Genomic DNA, 22582 nt, shown 5'->3' with positions numbered 1-22582 from the left:
AACTGAAAAATCCACCTTATCTTATTCATATTTATGATCAGTAATGATGCTAATGATACGTATTATAATCAACAATACAAATTGCTGCAAAGATATAATTGTAAATTGTAATACAACAATCAACTTTACGTTGTATCATATTAACATTATTATTGTTATAATTTATTACCAACAGAAGCACAATTAAGATTAACTATACCACCAATTTGAATTAGTTTAATAGGTTTTCTAATCAACAATTTAGTTATTCATATAATCATGGTAATAATAAGGTTTCCATTGATATAATAAGCTAACTGGACAAAAGTGATGGTCAACATGATTGTGAGATGATGGGAAAAAGTTACCAAGTCAATATTGGAATGGCCAGTCAATGGTCAAGTATAATATCAGAGTTAAATTGTTTGCTGGACAAATGGCTGTTAATAACAATTTTATTACCATTTGGAAACAAATTATCTCAATTCAATTGTTACATTGATTCAGATGAGTATCATGATCATCATTCTGGTAACAATAATAACATGATAATAACCGTTACTTTATCAATGGTCAATTGGATTGTATTTACCAATAAGATAAAAGATAAGATAACTTTAAATGGATTCGAATTTTTTTTCTTCTTCTTTTCTCAATCATTTCATCCTTTTGGAATTTATCTTCTCCATGATCCTGATCAAGAGCTTTGGTTTATACTCCTTTTCTTCACCATGAAAATTATCATTTCGAGCTCACTACAAAGGTTTGGTCAGAATAAGATTGATTTCAATGGTGAATATCATGTAAACATGTTATTATTATCAGAGTGAGATGAATGTTTTCAGGGGAGAAAAGTAAATTGGTTAAACATGAAATGATTTGGAAAAGGAGGAAAAAGAGATAAAAAAGTTCTAATGAATTTTTTTTATCTCTTTTTTTTATTATTCTTCAACGGTTAACCTGAATTCTGAACTTTTTCTTTCTTCTTCATTCATTGTAATCATGGATCAGAATCACATTCTCAATGGATTGGAATTTTATTTCATCCTCTTTTTTTTCCTCATCTATTATCTAATCATATCATATTTACTTTTCCATGATATTCCCATGAATTCACCCAACTCTTTAACCTCCTGTAGATAATCAAACTAACAGTTGATAAGCCGGTTCAATATTAGTTCAAATACCATCATCATGGTGATCATATTAATCTTAACAATAACTTTATGTCCCAATGAATGGTAACAATTGAATCAAATGCCAGATTGAATCATATTTACGAACTGAACAATGACTGTGCTTAATCATCTATGGGAATCTTATTTATAATCGAAATTCATAACATGATTAACATTATTCTGGAGGGAAGTTAATCAATTATCATATTCATCACTGACTGAGCCAAGAACTTATCATGTCAGTGATGTAAAAAAAAGTTCTTACACCTTAAACTCGATAGATGAATGGAGATATTTATGAATTGATTCGGCACAATTTAGAGATTGATCTTTGATTGTGGATTCATTTAATTACTATTGAGTTATATTATTTTCCATCAATGAATCTGATTCTGAGTTCAAGTCGTTTCATCAAGGAAAAAATCTTTCTGATCAATGGATAATGAGCTGAGTAAATGAAACTATCTGAAAGATATTATCATGATTAAGTATAACTTATGAGGATAAAAAAAATCAATCTTCAAGTGCTTCTTAATAATAGTGACCACTTGTTATCTGATGGTCAATAGCTCACAAACAAACAAAGTTATCATGCTAAGTGATCAGATTAGTTATATGAAAAAAATGAAACTTCATGTTGAGTTAATTGATTAGCGAGATGAGGAAAAAGTTTCATTGAGATGATGAAGATGATGATTAGTTTTTTATGGGTGAAACTGTTTAATGTCTGTAAAGATTAATCAATTTGTTGCTGACCTTTCACAAAGGCGCATTGTCCAGCTTCCGATGATCCAAAGTGAGACCATGAATACCATTAGGACGGTTCCAGGGCAAATTGTCATTAAAGTTTTAAGGACGAAACGAGTATTGAAATTGATCCTATTAAGAGCACCAATGGATCTTGAAGATGCATCGGTAAATAGTTTACTATGGAGAAGCATAACCCGACATATTAGGTAAAGTCGGAGGAACATGGGAAGAGACAGGATAACATCAAGTGGAACTTGAACTGTGAGCGCTTGTCGATTTTGATTGGAAAGTTTAGTTCGCCAGGAGAAAAAATATTCCCCTGGAATTGGATGAACGGCACAAATTAATATTTCCACCATTATACTACCTATTCTTTGCCAGGTCATTGCTATTCTCCAATCATCGGCACAATTGTCGATCATGAATAACTTGAATGAATAAAATTTTGTACGAAAAAAAGTAATAGAAAAAAAAATTTTACAATTCGAAACTTTCATTCATTTTCTCCAAGATTCAAACAAAATTCAGCGGCAAAAACTTACCTGCACTTCTAGTGCATGATAGGCAACAATAAGTCCCAATAGCATTAAGGTTGATACGGTGATGAGTGTTTTTAAGGCCGTTGAGAAAACGGAAGCCTAAAAGATAAAGAGAGAAAAGTTTTTCGATTAAAAAAATTATCTCGTTTTCCCAATTCGAAGCTCATTAAATTGCAAGTTGTCTAATCGATAAATAATAAATGTTCAACTCTAATCAAACATGTTCGTGATAATCTCATGATTTATTGCCAAAGTTTATTGATTTCTTTAAATAGTAACAATTAACCAGGTTAATAAGTTACGATGCACTCGAACAACAGTAATCAGAAGATAATCACCACTTATCTTTTGAATGTTCACCTCGTTCATTCATGAGAGTTTCAAGTATTCTCAAAGTAGAGGGAAATTTTATCTCAAACTTTCATGTGAAACCATCAAGTTCGTTGAAATTGATGGAGGTGGAAAAAAAATTCCAAGAATCGATTGGCTGATTCAATATTTTCCCTTTCATGATAACTTTCCATTTATCGTGAATAATTGAACTAATCAAACAAGATTATATTCTGATAATGGATCGGCGATGAAATAATTTTTCATACTTAGGATCATTTTCTATTATTTATCTAATGGTTAATCTTGATCAGAACTTTTTTCCTCTTCTAAAGTAAACTCGATGATTGGCCAAGAGCAAAATTTCAATTGAGATTAATAAAGAGAGAAAATTTTATCATGAAAACTACTTAAGTCAGTGAATTATTAACGAAATTTAATAAGAGACGAAAAAAGTTATTCGTTATTTTTTTTCCTCTTTCAGAACTTTTGACAGAATTAAAGAGCTTCATCAACATGATAGAGAGACAGAGAAAAGGCCGAAAGTTTTTACATTATTTTCTTTTTAGGGAGATAGAAGATATAATATAAACTATATATTAAGTTCTGAGAAATTTTTAAAAGTTCAGAAGGGGAAGGGGATAAAATCATGGATCTTCTGTTATTTCAGGATAGATTGAATTTCTGATTGAAAAATGAGAAATAATCGAATTACTTGATTCATTTGAATCATGTTGGTAGATTGAAGGATTAATATTTCATTCTGAAAACACTGAATAGATTCACACCGATGAACCTGAATCTCTCTGATGGTGCAGTGAAAAAGTTTCATGATTCATGGTAATTGAAAATTTTCCTTTCCATTTAATAGTAATTGAAATTTCTAGTGATTAATATTAACAATCAAATTGTTCAGTTAATGATTAACTTTTTCCCCCTTAAAATTCAGTTTCCATTTTTTATTTCTTGCTTACTTTTTTATATATTAAATCTAATCCATTATTATACAGAAATCATGGTGATGCAAGTTTTTCATGATGATGATGATAAGTTTTTCAGTTGATTGAGTTTCACTTTCATTCAATTAATAAAATGATCAGAGAGTGATGATGAAGATAAATTGATTGTCATTGTCAGAAACTAATTTCCATTCAAACTATTCATTATCATCCATGATATTGTCAAGTTAAGTCTGAGATTTTTTTTTATCATGAAATTGAAATTTCCAGGAAAAGGTTATCATGCCTTTCTTTAAGTATCGTCATCAATTATCTGTGAGTTGCAAGAGTGTTAATAAGAAAGCAAAATCACAATAAAGATCTGATTCAGATGGAACGGTGATTATATAAATTTCAGGTAAAATTCAGAGTTTCTCATGTTACCCATGAAAGAACTTTTGAAAAGAAAGTTCATCTAAATTAGAAGAGAACTGGATGTAATTTTTTCTGTTCTAATTAGAGCAAAGTGACCAGTCGACAATCAATAATGTTCATATTATTATTATACTAATAACTTTTCAGAAAATAGTAATAATAATACATCAATATAATGAGAATAAGATTCAAGTTCTGAAAGACCATGAGAATCAGTGGGAGGCATGAGGGACTTTTTCACTCTTGCTCAGAGGGGATAAAGTTCTGAGGGTTAGTGAATCAAAATCTCATTTTGTTCCTCCATCAATCCAATAATTAGAATCAATTGACTGAATAGATTTATAATCAAAAAGGTTCAGAGTCTTTCACCCTGACCCAGAACTTTTTTTTCATGACCAACTTTTATTGACCAGATAAATGACCTAAAGAAGTAGCAACACAATTTTCATCACCATGAAAATGCAAAAATAATGAAAATGAATCTGCTGAGAGTTTTAATTCAAATCATTAACCAGAACTTTTTTCCCTCACGAACAAAAAAAACAATATCAAAGCGAGAGAGAGAGAAATCAACACACTAATTAACATGAAGACAAGATGAATGTAGAGACTGTGGAAATCATATAATGAATAGACAAGAAAAACTGAAATCTCATGAAAAGTTAAACAGAAACTCATGAATAAAATGATGATGAATCTTTTGTAAACTAATGATAATGATTATGATAAATATGATGATGATAATGATAATGAGTGATATTGTGTATATATAAAGAGTGGGCGAGATTAGTTTACCTAATTTATCATCATCTTTTAACGGTTGATTGTTACTTTGTTACCATGTAAAGTTATCTGATATTATCATGATAAAGTTCAGCTCCAGAGGCTGAAACATATATATAATACATATACATACACACTTTGTAACACCAGAAAGTAAATGAATGAAAACAATTCAGCCTAATGAATAGTTAACTGAAGTGAGAGAGTACAAAAAGCAAACCCTTCATCATTTTTCATTAACAATATTATCGTTATATTAATTACCGTCATTATCTTTAACATAAATGATAACAATTAATAACAATCAACAATCAATCCAGTAAACAATAACAATAAAGGATTGAACAAGAAAAACAAACCAAATCAATTTCATTTGTAAAGCTAATAATAATATATTTGATAGGATTCACTTAGAATCTCAATTCAGAATTAAATTAAGTCAAACAATTAAATTTATATATAATTATTATCCTATTCAAGTTATAATTTCCTGATTCTTTAATGGTGATTAAAGAGACACCATAATATTAATATGAATGATTGGCTCATTTAATTGTTGCTTCCTGGCTTTGAATTAATTTATCAGATTACTTTGTGTATTTATCTTAATCGCATTTATGTTTATCAAAAGCATTTCGGTTAAATTGATTGTTATTCAATTGATTATGTTGATTGTTGATTCTCATCACGTTTTTATATATTATATTTTTTTTGTTCACAATCAAACATTGACATTCAATGTCTACCATTCAATTGGAATTGGGAATTGTTCAGCTTTCTCATGATTACTTTTCTATCAGAATCATCATGTTATGAAAACATCACCTCTGAACATGAGATTGATATCAAATTAGTTTATTGATTATTAATTTCATAAGAATTAACTTGATGATAACATGAGATTGTGAAAATAGTTTGTAAGGTCTAATTAATTCACGGGGATGAGGTACAGGCACCCTTACAAAAATGCACCGATTATGATCGTACTGCAAAGCCTAACAATCAGTGAGAGGGTTCAAAGTAATTTACCCTGATAGCCCTTTCGCTGAATAGCTTGACAATCAGTAAACAATAAATTAATTAAGGAAATTGTTTAATTGAAATAGTAACACTTTGTTGAGAATTTTAACATAGGAAACGGAAGTTGGGAGAGAGAGAGAATAAGCTTTAACTTGAGGTTAAAGGTGAAGTTGAGAATAGAAAAGGTGAGAGATTAACTGTAGGTAAAGGTGTACAACAACTGATTGATTAGGAAAAGGAAATGCTTAAGGTATTTATCCAGGTAGGGAAAACATGTGATTGGTTACAAAGATTTAGAGCGGGATAAACAAAAGTAATAATTAGTTAATTGTTGATGGAGAGAGAAAATAATTAAGAGGGGAAAGAGACAATCGAAGCGTTTCCCTTACAGAGCCCCCGCACAAAGCGTCAGTTATGGCCTTAAATGGTTCTAATGACGTTCGTAAGCTGAGAACAGGCTCTTTTCATGCTTATACGGCAAAGGCCGTTTAGAATTGATTTCTCCATCAATAAAATCTTCTGGATAATATTTTTGTTCGAGTTTTTGTTGTTGTTGAACTTTTCTTGGTAATTTGGGATTGGTTTTTAAAGAATCAGGCCAATCAATAATTTGTTTTAAAACATCTTTAAGTAATCCACCCATATTATAGTTGAGAGGCCAATTGTATCCTCGATAACCCGTTTTGTAAATCGTGGTTTTGTTTTGTACAATTGAAGAAGGTTGATTCAATTCGAGGCATATCAATTAAGTAAAGCCAAAGGGTAAAAGCGGCATCAACTATCGGGGAGTGATAATTATTTTGAAAAATTTTACCAAATAAAATGAAAGCGCTGTATTTGATTCCAAGAGCGGCTTTTGATCGAACTCGACAATTATAATAGAGAGAAACATCGACGATACGAGGGAGTAAATAATAATGATCTTGAGGAGTTAAGAAGAGATCGGAGAGATCAGCAATGTGACCTGATAAAATAATTCTATCGTATTTTCTTAGAATTGTAAGAACTTCAGCTCGAACTTTTAGAAACAAGGGAGCGAATCGAACATCTTCATAAACAAGTCCATGAAAAGCAGTTTGCATATCCCAATTTGATGATGAGGGATGGCGAATAAATGAATTGTAAATAATATTGTTGCAATGATCGATGATTGAAATCCAAACGGGAGCATTTTTAAATGTTCCATCTTTCATAACAATGGTTTGTTTTTCGATGTCAATTGCACAAATTTTGAAGTTGTTGTCAGAAATTTTCTTAACAGCTGATGCAATTTGTTTTGAGAAATGATCAGGAGGAACCATCAAAGGTAATGAAGGAATAGATTTGGCTAAAATGACATTTTTATATTGCTTTTGCCGTTTGAAATTTTTGTCTCGATTATGTTTCGACAAATTTTTCCTTCGATGTAACAATCGAGATTTTGTTCTTCCGATTAAATTTGTTTCAGTCTCTTTGGAATGAGGGAGTAGTTTTGGTAATTGGTTGATATTTCTTCGCTTGACTGAAATCGAAAATCAAATCATCTGAATTTGTTGATTGTTGAGATGATGGAAGAGACGGAGAAGATTGTTGAGATGATGGTGTTGATGGAACAGCTGATGAATCTGACGTTTGAGATGATGAAAGACTTGATGGTTGAGTTCGATAAGTTCGAGGATCTGAAGGAGTAATTGGACTGGGAGTTGGACTAGGAATCGGACTATCCGGAATCCGTTCAATTACTGTTGTCAAATTTTCTGACGGAATTTGTACTATTGGTTGAGGAGGTGGATCATTCCAATCGACACAATCCTCTTCACGAGGTCGGCTGAATGTAAATTTCGGCGGTAAAATTACAGGGGTTAATTCTCCTCGTTTTCTGGCATTTTTATTAGCTCGTCGACGTTGATTAGCTTGAGCTTTTAATGATCTCGAAGCTTCAAGTATATCCCAGGGAATTTCTAAATCTTGATTAGGTGAAGATGAAGGAGGGGGAGTAATCGGCTTAATTGTTTCAACTGATTTATTTGTTTCTTGAGTTGATGATTTAGATGCGATTAACGGTGAGCCCAATTTTTCCAATAATAATTCAAATGAGGTTGGTTTAATAAATAAATCTGCTGCTGAAGTTTCTGAATTAACTAAAGTTGTATTTGTTGCTGTGGTTGATGATGAAGGAGTTGGTGAACTTGATTGTTGATTAATTGTTAATTTTTCTATTTGTTGTTGAACTTTTGTTTTTGATTTTCTCTGAAGATATTCTGATGGAGTTAATTTCTTTTTAGCTGGTAAATTTAATTCGGTATCAGATGAACGTTTAGATGATGATGATGAATCTGATAAGGTTGATTGTTCAGGATCACTTAATAGATTTCTTAAGGATGAACTTGCTTGTTCTTTGAATGCTGATTGAATATCTTCATCAGTAAAATCGACTTGATTAACCTGATCAATGAAATATAAATCACTTGGATTTTCGTTTAAAGTTTCGTCGTCGATGAGAAATGTATCGGCAACGTTACGGCAATCGAACTTGTAAATGTTGTTTAATTGTTTACAGTTTTCAGAATGTCTATCAATTGTATTATAATCACCATTCTCTGAACACTGAGAATGAATACAATTCACTTGATTGTTGGTTAAATTTTGTTTCTCTTCGTCGTTTAATGGTTCTAATTTAGAGAAACCATTTTCACCACAGAAATTAAATTGACACAGAAACATTTTGTTGCTCATTTTTTCTTGATTAATATTCTTTGTTAAAGGTTGATTCTTGATCGCTTGTGACAAAATGTGAAGAAAACGGGCACAAGAGCGACAATAAAAGAAGGTACAATCGGCACATTTCATCGGCCGTCGAGCAAGTTGATCACACAAGAGACAAATTTGTGCTTGTTGATCACCAACAATTTGTTTTACCGTAAAACCAGGTTGAAGATTCACCTTGTCGAATGACACTGAAAATTGACGATCGGTGATCGATTCATAAACTTTTTGAACTTTTAATTTGATGAATTTCTTAAATTGTTCACCATCCAATTCCTTGATGAAGTCATTTCTATTTCCTTCATTACCTTCGTTACCTTCATCAGTCTCCATTACTGATGACAACTGCTTATCCATTTTAATCAATTAATTTTCCAAATTAACAACAGGTAATCCTCCCAATGTCACCAAGGGTTCACTTGAATTTAAACACAGCAATTTATTTGTGGCGACGAAATTAAGGAAAGGGTAGGATTAGGAAAATTAATTGTTGTCTAAAGTAATTTACCTATTAACAATTAACTGGGATAGGATAAGGAAAATAGTTAACAAAGTAGTTTGAAGTAAATTACCCCAATATCTACTTTGACTTTGTGCGAAGGTTATTGTTAGGATAGGAAATGGAAATGAAAGGAAATTAAGTTTTCTAATTGTTGACTTAATTGTTGAAGAATTTGATTAATTAAACATTTGTAATAATCAAAATTAATTGTTGATGAGAAAGAGAAAGACAAATCAAATCAAAAATCACAATTTTCATCTTCACATGAAAGCAGCATGTTAACCAGGGTAATTTACTTTGGTAACATTTGGATCAATTTCTAATTTTAAATTGATTTAAAGTTGATTAATTAAGGAAGTTTGAAGTAATTTACCCCAATATCTTCCTTAATATTCACTAAATTAACTAAATTAATTGTTGATTTGATTGTCGGGAAGAGAGAAAAGAAAAACGTGTCAACACATTGAGAAAATTTGAATTTTAACTCTTCTAATTGAAGAATAGAACAAAACTGACCAATGTCAGAAAAGACAGAGAAATAGACAGAGAAAAGAAAGAAGAGAGAAAGGGAGAAAAATAGAATAGAATTTCTAATTGGAGGGAAACGGAAGACAGAGAAAAGAAAGAGAAAAATTTGTGCGCAAGCGCAATCAGTTGATTAATAGATGAGATTTCAAGGGTAATTTACTTTTGTTTCTCTCTAATTAATTAATTTAATTAGTTAATTAATTTACTTTTTAAAAGTTAAATTTATATTATTTTTGTTAATTAAGAAGTGCTCTTTCTTTTGGTGTAAGAATAAGAAAAATCTACTGAATAGTTTTTGAAGAATCTTCAACTGAAAATTTCAATTGGAACGAGTTTCACATCAAGCAGAAGGTAAGTTCTGATTCAGCGTTTTTCTTTGTTTTAATTGTTTCAATCAATCTTTAAGGGTAATTTACTTTTATTTTGATTGTCTCAATTGTTTCCTAAATTAATTGAAAATGAATTAATCAAATTTTCAATTCAAAATGTAAACTTGGCTCAGGGTAATTTACTTTGGCCATTTTACTTTTGCTTGAATTTCTTTCTTTTCTTTTTATATATTAGAATCAAGAGGAACGAATTGATTGGAAATCTAATTAGATTAGAAAAGGTAGATTTAAGTATTAAAATTAATTAGAATTTAGAATTGGAAATTAATTGTTTTCTTTTGTTTCTAAATTAACATGTTGGCGACGAATTGGCCGTGGGAACAAAGATGGAGGAAAGCTTAAGATAAGTATTAATCTTTGTTTAAATGTTGACTCAATGGTCAAAACTCTTTCTCTATTCTTTGAAAAATCGTTTCTCTTTTAAATTGATTTAGTAAATCTTGATCATTCAGTGAATAATCAGCTTGTTCAGGGTAATTTACTTTGAACAAGAAAATTTCTAATGAAAGAAAGGAAGAGAATGAGACGATTAATTAATTAAAAATTAGAATGAGAGATTGAAAGAGTTAGAATTAGATAGCTTTTTAATGTTGAATTTATCAACTAATTGGACTCAAAGATCAGGGTAATTTACTTTGGTCTTTTATGGTCAATGATTGATTAATTAAAACTGTTGATTTGTGAATTTGATTAAAAACTAATCTCAATTGGCGTGGATTTGTCAACGACTTACATGAGAATTTCATCCGAATAGATGAGTTTCTTTCTAAGAGATAGAATCTGAATAAATGATCCAAGTGTTACTAAATCAATTTTCCTTAATTGTTTTCCTAATTTTGTTTAAATTATATTAACGATTTGTTTTGTTTTTTGTATTAACAGGGAATCTCAATAAGATCAATCCAGATTCAACATTGGCGAATTGATTAATTCCACCAAGGAAGGACAGAGAAAGAAGGACACAAAATCAACGATGGTAAAAGGGTTTGAAAAGTTCAATTGTTTGGACTTTTCTTAATTTGAATGAATAATCAGATATCAGGGTAATTTACTCTGAACTGATTTCATTCATTTTGTATTTTGTTATTCGAAAAGAGGTAATTTACTTTCTATCGAATTTAAAATTTGACCAATGCTATCTAATTGTATTGATTATTCAGGGTAATTTACTTTGAATATCAATTTGTATGAAAGATGATTGATTATCTATCTTTACATAGAGTAAGAAAATGAGATTGAATGATTAATGAAGATTAATTAAATTAATTAATCTATGAATGATTGAAAGATGAGAGTGAAAGGTAAACTGACAGGAAGTTATTAAGTTAATCGAATCAATTTGATTGATTAACTTATTCTGTGTGATCTGATGTTGTTAAAACATCAGCTGATTCATCTGTTAGATCGTTCAACTCCATTCTTTCACCTGCTAATTTTAAATTCTCAAAATTAACTTTAATTGGTGGACCTTTTAATCCAACAACTAAAGCAGCAGAATCATAAATCTCAATAACAATGTAATCTCCTTTATAAGGAGCAGTTAGTTTCTTTCCTCTTAACTTATTCTGAATTTTGACAGAAATTTTCACTCGATCACCTACTTTAAATGGTAAGGGTTTAGGATCGATAAGATCAATTCGATTTTGTTGATTCATTATCATCTTTTGATAATGATCATTTCTCATCTTTTGTAGTTCCTCTTGAGAAGATACTGTTGGCTGAATTTCCAGTTCATTCAGTAAAGGAGTATTTGGTAATTTACCAAACAACAGGTAATAGGGAGAAGTTTGTAAACTTTCCGAGTGAGCAGAATTGTAGCTTAAAACAAGTTCAGTTATCCATTTGTCCCAATCTTTAGGAATAACCGTAAACATATTGATTCTATTTCCAAGAATTCCATTTAACCTTTCGATGAGTCCATTCGACTGAGGGCGATAAGGTGTTGTAAATTGTAGCTTAATCTTTTGTTGCTCACAAAATTCCTTGAAACCATTTGACCTGAAACAAGGTCCGTTATCAACTTGAATAGTTTTAGGATGACCGATAAATTGAATAATGTATTTAACAAATTTTATCGCATCATTTTCTTTTTGATTCCTTGAAGGTTGAGCGAAAACGTATTTCGTAAAATAATCAACTGCTGTGAATAGATATTCGTTGCGTTGTGATGAGGGATGAAATTTTCCAACGATGTCGATTTGCAATCGATCCAAGGGTTGAATTGGAATCGGCATTTGATGAGGTCGATGATTGTTTGTTGTCGGATGTTTAAAAGATAGGCAGGTATCACAATTAGCGATTTTAGATTTCAGCCATTCATCCATTTGAGGGAACCAGAATATCTCTTTGATTCTTTTTGTTGTGGATTTAAATCCAAAATGACCTCCGATAGATTCCGTGTGCATTGCACTAAAAACTTTTTCTTGCAGAGATGCAGGAAGAACGATAACCAACTTGTTATCATTTAATTTTCTATGAAGAATCCCTTGTTTCATCACGAAGTGTTTAGTCAAATAGCCTTTCGCTAATTGACGAATTGTAGTTTTGACATAATTGTCCTTTGCTTGATGTTTTTTAATTTCGCTCGAATTATTAAAATTATTATCATCAGTGTTTCTTTGATCACCAGTTACTATGAATTTAGAAATTAACTTATCATCGATAATTTCAGGTTGTCCCAATTTCTCTCCAATTTCTTCCGCTAATTGTTTGGAAAATAAAATCCATTGATTCTTATTTTCTTCATTAATCATCTGTATATCGTCACAATCGAAATTCTTAATGAGAATTTCATCTTTATCCATCCAATTATAATTATGATTTAGATGATGATGAGGATTTTGGTGTAACTCGTTACACATGACATGACCATTTTCCTCGAAAGCAAATAATAAATATTTATAGTAGTCTTCTTCGTTGATTTCACCGATTTTCTTGTGACGCCATTCACTTGATCGTGAGAAGCAATCAGCTGGGTGAGTGTCACCTTTGCTGTACTCAATTTTATAATCATATTGGGACATCAGCGATGCCCATCGGTGTAAACGTGCACATTTAAAATTAATTTTAGGTAAAGCACAAAGTGCACAGTGATCAGAGACGATCGTAAAACTTTTTCCACTTAAATAATGAGAGTATTTGTTAACTGCAACAATAACCGCCAAACACTCTTTCTCAGTTATTGTGTATGCCAATTGATATTTTGCAAGTTTCTGACCAAAATACGAAACTGCTCGCCATTCATTATTTTCCAGTTGAAGGAGTATTCCTCCAACGGCAATCGATGAAGCGTCAACCATCAGTTTATGTTGAGCCTCAGGTTTAAATTGAGATAATAAACAATCTTTGATTAGAGAATCTTTGATATGTTGCCAAGCCTTTTGATGATTTTTATTCCATTCGAATCGTCCTCTGTTCTTCTTTGAACAAAGTTCGAATAAAATGTAAGCGACTGTTGAATAATTCGGAATGAATTTTGAGAGGTAGTTAAAAAGTCCCAGTTGACTTTGAAGTCCCTTGACGTTTTTCGGAGGTTGAAATTCTTTCAATCTCTGAATTTTCTCAGGATCAGGGCGAACTGAATTTCCGCTGATTATATGACCAAGGAATTTTACCTCTTTGTGTCCCCATTTACATTTATCAGGTTGGACCTTTAGACCAATATCTTTTATTCTTGAGAAAACAGCATTTGCATTGTTGATTAGTTCTTCGAACGATTTTCCAAAGATGACAATGTCATCGATGTAAGCTAAGCAAGCTTTGTAGAGTAGATTTCCAAAAACAGAATTGACGAATTGTTGGAAATAAGCAGGGGAATCAGCTAGACCCATGGGTAAACGAACATACTGGAATTTACCCATTTCAGTTACCAGAGCGACTTTTTCTCTTTCTTCGGGATTCAATTGAATCTGATGAAACCCTTGAGCAAAATCTATTGTGATGAAATATTCATAACCTGCCAAGGCCTGAATATGATCATCAATATTTGGCATAGGATATGATCTCGTTTTCATAATCGAATTCAATTCTTTGAATGAAGTTACCAATCGATAATCTTTACCACCAGGTTTTTCTACCAGAAAAGCGGGTGATCCACCGCACGAATTAGAAGGTTCGATGATATTATTTTGAATTAATTCTTTTATCTTCTTGTCCAAAATTTCTCTCTTTTTCGGGCCAAGTCGATAAGGATTACATTTAGGAATAGAATGATTACCAATATCGATTTTAATATTTACAGTTTCAGCTGGAATACAACCCAGGTCGTATTTGTGAGTAGAGAAAACGGATTTAAATTTGTTGAGAAAATTCATCATAGATGATTTTTGTTGCTGATTTAAATTAGTTGAAATGCCTTTAATTAATGTAGATTGAAGATCTGAGATTTCCTGTGGGAATTCATCTCTTCTCGTATCTAACTTTGCTTTTTTAATTTCATGAAGATATTGTTCATCTGATAAGAGGACATGATTGTCATGTTGATTAAAATGGCTTGATTGTTGATTAAGATGATTTGATTGTTGATTAAATGGCGTTAATTTAAAAGTTGATTGTGGAAAATTTAAGTTAAAATTGGAAGAAGAATTTGATCTTTGATCAATTTGATTGATTTGATTAAAATGATTGTGACTAGAAGTTGAAGATTGATGATAATTGTGAGATGATTGTAAATTGATTGTTGATTGATTTAATTGTTGATGATTTAAGGTTGATTGAGACATTTGTGAAGGTGAGTTTGAGGTTGAAGCGAATTGTGAGGTCGAATTTATGGACTGTGATTTGTTAATTATGCAGTTTGATGGGTAATTACGGGCCGGTCCATAGATCTTTGGGAATTGAGTGGTGAAGAGATGGTGGAAACATTCAGGTCCGGGAATTTTCAAAGTAACTTTGAGTTCTTTACCAGATCTTGTAGGTTTCCATCCCCTAATAGGGTCAGCTTCCAGTGCAGTATTTGACCAGAACCAGAAATTTTTACCAAGAATCATTTCTAACGGTAACTCTTCTAATACAAAGACTCTTAATGGATCTAATTTGCTCGGGTTTTCCAATTGGAAAACCAATTGGGTAACACCAACCGCTCTCACAGGTTTATTTCTCCCTGATAACCCTAAAAACTCATGTTGACTTTGGTAGATAGGAATTTTCAATCGAATAGCTAAATCCTTTCTCATGAAGGTTGAGCCTGAGCCGGAATCAAGAAGAGCTTCAAGCTTAGCTATTTCAGGGTGATCTACATTTATAATTACTCTCGGTCTCATGTTAATCTGATTGTTGATAGCTTGTATCATACAATTAATATTAGTTTCAGCGGCTACTCTAGCCTGACAGTTTGCTGTTGTGTGACCATAGGTCGTACAAAGAGAACAGTAATTACTATTATTACTGTTTGTGTTACTATTACTATTTTCACTAGTGGGCTGTTGTTGATTATTCTGTTGAGGTTGAGGTCTATTTGATTGCTGATAGTTTGACCTTCCTCCTCGTCCTCTATAGTTCTGAGATCGACCTCTAGAAGGTCGTGAATTGTTAGGTGATGAAGGATTATTCTGCTCTTGGTTATACGTTGATTTTGATCTAGAATTTGTGGGAGTGCTTGATCGTTGCGATCGATTAGAACTGTCTTTATTAGGTGTATAACCAGAATTGAAATTGTTTGATTTTCTATTATTATTGTTATTGTTATTTTGATTCTGTCTCCGACTGTTCGGACTTGGGACATAATTTTCATCACAAGAACTATCTTTAATCTTATTACTGTAAATGATTAGAAATTTAGTTAATTTGTCTAGAGTGTTTACATTTGAATTATGCCTTAATGAAAAGCTTAATTCATTTGGAAGCAAATGAAGAATCAGAAAAATGATTCCTTTATCGGGAATCTTAGGTATTACTAACCTAGCAGCTTCAGTGAGCTCAAAGACATAATCACTTGGATTAGTGCCTTTGACAAATTTTTTGTTAAATAGCTTTTCTGTGGCTTCGGCTACTTCTTTTTCGCCGACAAAACTTTCTCTGACTTGTTTAACTAATTTAGAAAATGAAATACTGGGATTGTTTTTCATAATCTCATCAATAGCTTTATGAATATCATCAGTAACTTGGGCGCAAAGGGTTTTGATCGCAAGGTGATCAGAAAGCTCTAATAAGGCGACTCTTCTCTAATTTGTTGAGCCATTGGCAAAAAGTCAGTGACCCTTTTTCAATGTACTCCTCAATTACGGATTTAAATTTAAATCCATCAAGAATAGAAGGTGAATTAGGTCGAAACATTTGTTGAAAAAACGCAGGATTGAAAATTGATTGATTGAACATTTGATTTGAATTGATTGGCGTTTGATTAAAAGGTTTTTGATTATTTGATTTAGTATTATTTGGGAGTGGAGAATGATAATTATGTGGCTCGTCATTGTCATCGTCATTGACTTGACCTTTATCATAATCATCATTCTGAGAGAAACACTCGAAATACCTTTTAATTTGCATTGATGTGAACTCTAATTCCTTAAGATAATCTTCAGAAAGATTCTTACCTTCATCAATAACGTCTTCTTTGATGAGCTTACGGAGATTCTCTTCAGTAATACCAGAGCTTCTTAATTTGTGGTGAATTTCAGGACATTCCAGAAATTTATCATCAAAGGGAAAATTTTTATCAATGGGTGATGAGAAGGAAGAGAGGAGACCACAAATAAATGCTTGAGTTGTCATCGCTTCGCGAATGACCTTGGTGACATAGGCTTTACCTTGAGGTGAATATTTGAGGCCGTAGATTTCACATAATTTTTGTCGATTAGCATCATCGCTAATATAATCGCCAATTGTAGTTGATATGGACATAATTGATTGATTGAAGGTCCAATCGTGAACGTTGACTTGCTTGTGCGAATGAAAAAATTCAACAAGAGATTCGTTGAGATTTGGAACAGAAATCGCTGTTCTTATTGATGAGAAAATTTTTGAGTCGATTGATGAAAATAATTTTGAGTCTATTGATGATGTTGATGAGAACGAACGCTCCACTTTGTTAATTGTTTTTGATTGTAGCTAATGAGCACTTGGGAAACACACTAATTGCTAGTAAACACGTGGTAAGGAACACACTTTCCACGCTACCCTTTAGTAAAGATGATGATTACCACCACTTTCTAAAGTAATTACTCGTTTAAGTAATGAGGGATCTCCACCATTTGTAAGGTCTAATTAATTCACGGGGATGAGGTACAGGCACCCTTACAAAAATGCACCGATTATGATCGTACTGCAAAGCCTAACAATCAGTGAGAGGGTTCAAAGTAATTTACCCTGATAGCCCTTTCGCTGAATAGCTTGACAATCAGTAAACAATAAATTAATTAAGGAAATTGTTTAATTGAAATAGTAACACTTTGTTGAGAATTGTAACATAGGAAACGGAAGTTGGGAGAGAGAGAATAAGCTTTAACTTGAGGTTAAAGGTGAAGTTGAGAATAGAAGGTGAGAGATTAACTGTAGGTAAGGTGTACAACAACTGATTGATTAGGAAAGGAAATGCTTAAGGTATTTATCCAGGTAGGGAAAACATGTGATTGGTTACAAAGATTTAGAGCGGGATAAACAAAAGTAATAATTAGTTAATTGTTGATGGAGAGAGAAAATAATTAAGAGGGGAAAGAGACAATCGAAGCGTTTCCCTTACAAGTTAAACGATTGAGTCAATTTTTTTGTGATAATTTAAATTTTTATGTTTTTAATTATTACCTTATGAGAAGGTGTGGTTATTTCATGTCACTGGATTAGGAAAATTAATTTGACAAGTAAGATTAGTCGTTAATTAGTTGATTACTTGTCGTTTAATGATGATGACTATGGGACATGATAAGATTAATACTTCAATTCAAATAACAAAGACAAATTAGATTATCAATATTAGACAATGTGAGAGATCAAGTTAATCCAATTAAACTCATTCAAGTAATTTAATGACATAAAAGTGATCACACTAATGCTCAAGAATACAAAATCGATCAATGAACAATTAACTAACCAAATAGTTGTTTATCCAAGTTGAATTAACTTTGAAATATTAATTTTCTTTTCAAATTCCAACAACGAAAATGCTTGATTGTTGTTGAATGGTTCTTGAGTTATAACTAAGAACTTAATAAAGACCAAGTTCATCTATTTCATGGCTCTTTTCATGTTCATTTTATTGGAAACTCGTGAATGCAAATTGTTTATCTAATGGATATGAGTTTATTTCATTTCTCAAGTAAAGTGTATTATTTATATTATGGATTATCTTTAATGGTAGACCGAAATTCATGAGTGGATATTCATGATATTATCCTTCAAACTATTATAATAATCATAAACTATCACTTTGATTGTATTAATACATTTGACAAACTGATGAAACTTAATGTAGATCATAAGTAAAAAGATTTCATGAGATTCAGAATGTGGGAAAGAGATTGGAGTTTATTTTTTCTGAAAATTCTGTTTACTCATATGATAAGTATTTAGATTCTTGATTTGAGTGGAAGAGATTTTGACCCAAGAATAGACTATCAATGATAATCCATGACAATTCTGAAGGCTTAAAACACCACAAAAGAATTGGGATAAAGTTCAGTGAGGCTTCAAATCGGTTCCATATTGAATGTTGATTTAAAAGAGAGAAAAGAAAAATAAGAAAAAGTTTCATATCTTGGATATTATTCTGAGCCGATATTGATTTGGAAAGATTTTCTCATCAATTCTTTTACTGGTAACATTTCCTTTGTCAGAATTATTGATAAGATTAAGTTCAATTGAAAAGATATTGTTTTTCTTTTTCCCTTCTTCTTCTTCATGGTAACTATTTTCTACTTTTTCCAAAAGTTCTGATTCTCGAAATGTTATCTGATTGAAATGTTTACAATGTAAACTTGCTACTTATTCAAAGTGATGATATTATCACCATCATCATCTCGAGAATATTGATACATCATGTTTCAGAATTTTCTGATAGAATAAAACTAATCATATTCATATGAAGAATCTTCTTCCCTTTGGATGATTCATGAATTTAAATTCAGAGTAAGTTATCAATTCTAATAAAATCTTGGTGACAATTATTACTGGGAATTCAAATCTATCAGCTGTCACAACTATTTTATATATTGTATTTTATACTCAGATTTCATCATGAATGTAATAACTATGTCAATATAAAATTCATATTAAAATAAAGCCACAAAGATTTTCCTTCAAAATTTTCTGCTTTTATTGATTTATCGTTTTCCAATGTTCCAAGAACTGTAACATCATGTTGCCGCTCATGAAACTGAGATACAACCAGGAATCATTAAATCAACTTAAATTCCGTGATAGAACAAGATTATAAAATCTCATTAGACGATAACATGTGATTCTCTGGGAAAATCAACTGAAAACTACATGGTAAAAATAAAGATTAATTATTATCAGAATAATAATCACATGAACTATTCAAAGATTATCGATCAAATTGAGAAGCTATTTTTAAGTAATCAACTATTTATCGGTAAATATTGAATTATCGTCATGAAAAAGGTTCATTCATGGTGTAAATGGTTTTTTTTCATATTGGTACAAGTTCATTATGATGCAAAAGGAAAATTTCAAACTCGGAAAACTTTTACTCATGAAAGTTTCAATTGATTCTAATGATTATATTTCACAATCTCTTTATTTTTTTAGTGAACTTTCATGGTGAAAAATATCATGTTGATGATGAGAAAATATTTTCACTTGAAAAATTAACACTGAATTAGTTTGAAAGATAAATGATTCTTGAGATGAAATTGAGCAACAAAAGCAGAAATGAGTAAAAGGTATCATGATGAGCAACGTAAACTCCATGAAAATTTCTGAAAAACTGAAAGATATGGAATAAGGTAGATGAAAAATTCTGGTAAATTGAGAGCATGGGGAAGGAATAAAAAAAGGATCATGATAATCATCATGACGATAACTACAATAGACAGCTGGAAGTGAGCTTGTAATAGTAGAAGGTCACAAAAGGGGGAGATAATGTTCTGAACTGAATTCTAGAAATATAACAATAAAATTATTATCATCATCTTGTTATTATTATTATTATTATTGTTAATATATTATATAATATATCTCTCTGAATGAGATAATGATGATAGAGATGGAGATATATAGAAATGGACTTGATTATCTTCCTCTTTTTCATCCTTTTCTTCATGTAATAATGATGATGATGATGTGAACATTTCATGAGAATGCTGAAAATTCAAGGAAGGTTGAAACTCAACTATTAATACGATATGAAGATTATGAATGTTAGTTTTAGTTTTCATCTTCTTCTTCCTGATTCCTCTGTTTTTATCGTGGATATAAAATATTTTTATGTTACTACAAATTCAATACTGATTATTATTATTACTATTGCTTGGGAATCGCTTCTGGGTCAGAAAGTTTTCCCCTCAGAATCCTTTGGAATCCATTACAATTTCACCAGGAATCAGAATATTATTTAATCTTCATCATGAATCCTCCAAAGTTGAAATGTAATGTCAACCATGATCTCACTTTCATTCATCTGTAACTCATGATGATAATGATCAGTACACCAGAATTATCATCAAAAGTTTTCACTTTCTTTCACACAGCTACATCATCATCATTATCATCGTCATCTAGATCATCATTATCATTCAGATGATAGAGAAAGCGATAAAATTTCTGTAGAACAAAATTATTTGAGAAGAAACTTTTTTTTTCTTCTTTCGCTTCTTGAATTATCTTTGTTTCTATCCCAGGAAAATGGTGATGATTCAGTTAGAATTGAACATGAGAAAACATGATGATTAGTTGTAGACACACAATCAGACATGAAATGTTAACATGAAACATTCCGGGAATAACAATATAATGACAATAAACAGTTATCATTATTGAATCATCATCATGATGATTATCATGGAAAATAATTCAAATGTTACAAAATATCATCATTATTTACCTGATTTAGTTGATCATCCGGATTCATAATGATTACTATTTACGAGTAATCATCATCATCCATTGACTTTAATGTATGTAATTGAAAGATAAATGTTCAGATGAAATGTTATCATGAAATCAGTCTTTTCCCATGCTTTTTTGTGTCTTTTTTTAACCACAAAACATCATCCCTATCAGAATATTGAACTGAATTTTTTTCATTCATTCTCATGAATTATTTTCTTTACAATTCTGCTCAATGGTTTGAATCATTCACGTTTTCATATCAGCTCATTTAAGGAATCGTTATTATCATTAATATAATCATCATGGTCTCTTTTTCTGTATATTTACATTCATTATCGTTGTCACACAATTTTCATATTCACTCTGAATTTTTATTTAATGAAACTCGGTGATTGTATAATAACATTTTCACCATGATAATGATGATGTTTTCCCTTTCCTTTGCCTTTATTGTTTTACTCCTCCAAATTTAAACTCTTTCATTGTAATATTACAGTTCCAATGGGACTCAGGATTATACATTTAGATTCATGTTGAATCCTAACGCTAATGGAGACCTTTGAAAAGATTGAGATAACTGTTGCCAACTTCCGGTTTCGGACTTTTCTCTGAATTTCCTGAACTTTTTACCTTCAAAAAATTTTCCATCAATTATATAGTGTTGTTATATCTTCAGGATAAAATCTCAGGAAATATTATCATTACAAGATGAAGATTATTATCACTTTATCAATTAGTTCAATCTCTCTTTCTCATGAAACATAAAGTTTCCATTTACAGGAAAACTAGTTTTTTTCAGTTGATTTTTACTGAATAATACTCAGTGAATATCATGAATATTTTTCACTATCTTGAACTTGAAAAGTTCAATTGGACCAAAATAGTCCAGGAAATTTTATATACTAACACAAGAATGAGAATATCACTCAAAATTGATGCTTCATAACATCATGAAGATAAAGATAACATGGATAAAATTACTTCCATGGGAATAGTTTAATAAGACAATTGAGAATTGAATACATGCAAGATAATGAGTAAATTCAGGGTTCAAGCTACTTTATTTACTATCAACAACTTTCTTGGAAGAAAAGTTCTGATTCCTGAAACCAAAAGAAAAAGATTCAATTCTCAGCGGAATTTACGTTGAGAAAGAATGAAAAAACTCCGTTGAAATTATCGTTCTTTAAATAAGATTCAAATCATGATAGAAATAATTTTACACATGCAATCGATTTAGTTTCAGAATTTCATGATATCTAATGAAAACTGAATTTGTATCTTCTGGTTTCTCTGGTTTAAATAGTAAACACTCATGTCATTGAGCTAAATTGGTTTAACCTAATTTGATTGAACCTAAATCAGCATGATAAGATTAGATATAAGGGAAAGGTAGATATCATGTAACTCATTGGATTGGATGGGAGAAAAGTTCTGAAGAAAGTTAGTTTACAATTGAAAA

General features: G+C 31.0%; 1 protein-coding gene across 2 annotated transcripts in view; it reads right to left on the bottom strand.

The window, feature by feature from the left end:
* Positions 1 to 22582, bottom strand: part of LOC128391065 (small conductance calcium-activated potassium channel protein 2-like) — a 56102-nt gene that overhangs the window by 12787 nt on the left and 20733 nt on the right. For both annotated transcript variants that reach the window (XM_053350908.1, XM_053350909.1), the window contains exons 5-6: positions 2450 to 2545; positions 1914 to 2335 (exon numbers count right to left, since the gene is read on the bottom strand). In XM_053350908.1, the coding sequence (XP_053206883.1) occupies positions 1914 to 2335; positions 2450 to 2545 (518 nt within the window). The remainder of the gene's footprint in view (positions 1 to 1913; positions 2336 to 2449; positions 2546 to 22582) is intronic.

The sequence above is a fragment of the Panonychus citri genome, unplaced genomic scaffold (assembly GCF_014898815.1).
Source record: "Panonychus citri isolate SS breed McGregor unplaced genomic scaffold, ASM1489881v1 Contig00134, whole genome shotgun sequence".
Lineage (NCBI taxonomy): Eukaryota > Metazoa > Arthropoda > Arachnida > Trombidiformes > Tetranychidae > Panonychus > Panonychus citri.
This window is presented reverse-complemented; position numbering and strand designations above follow the sequence as displayed.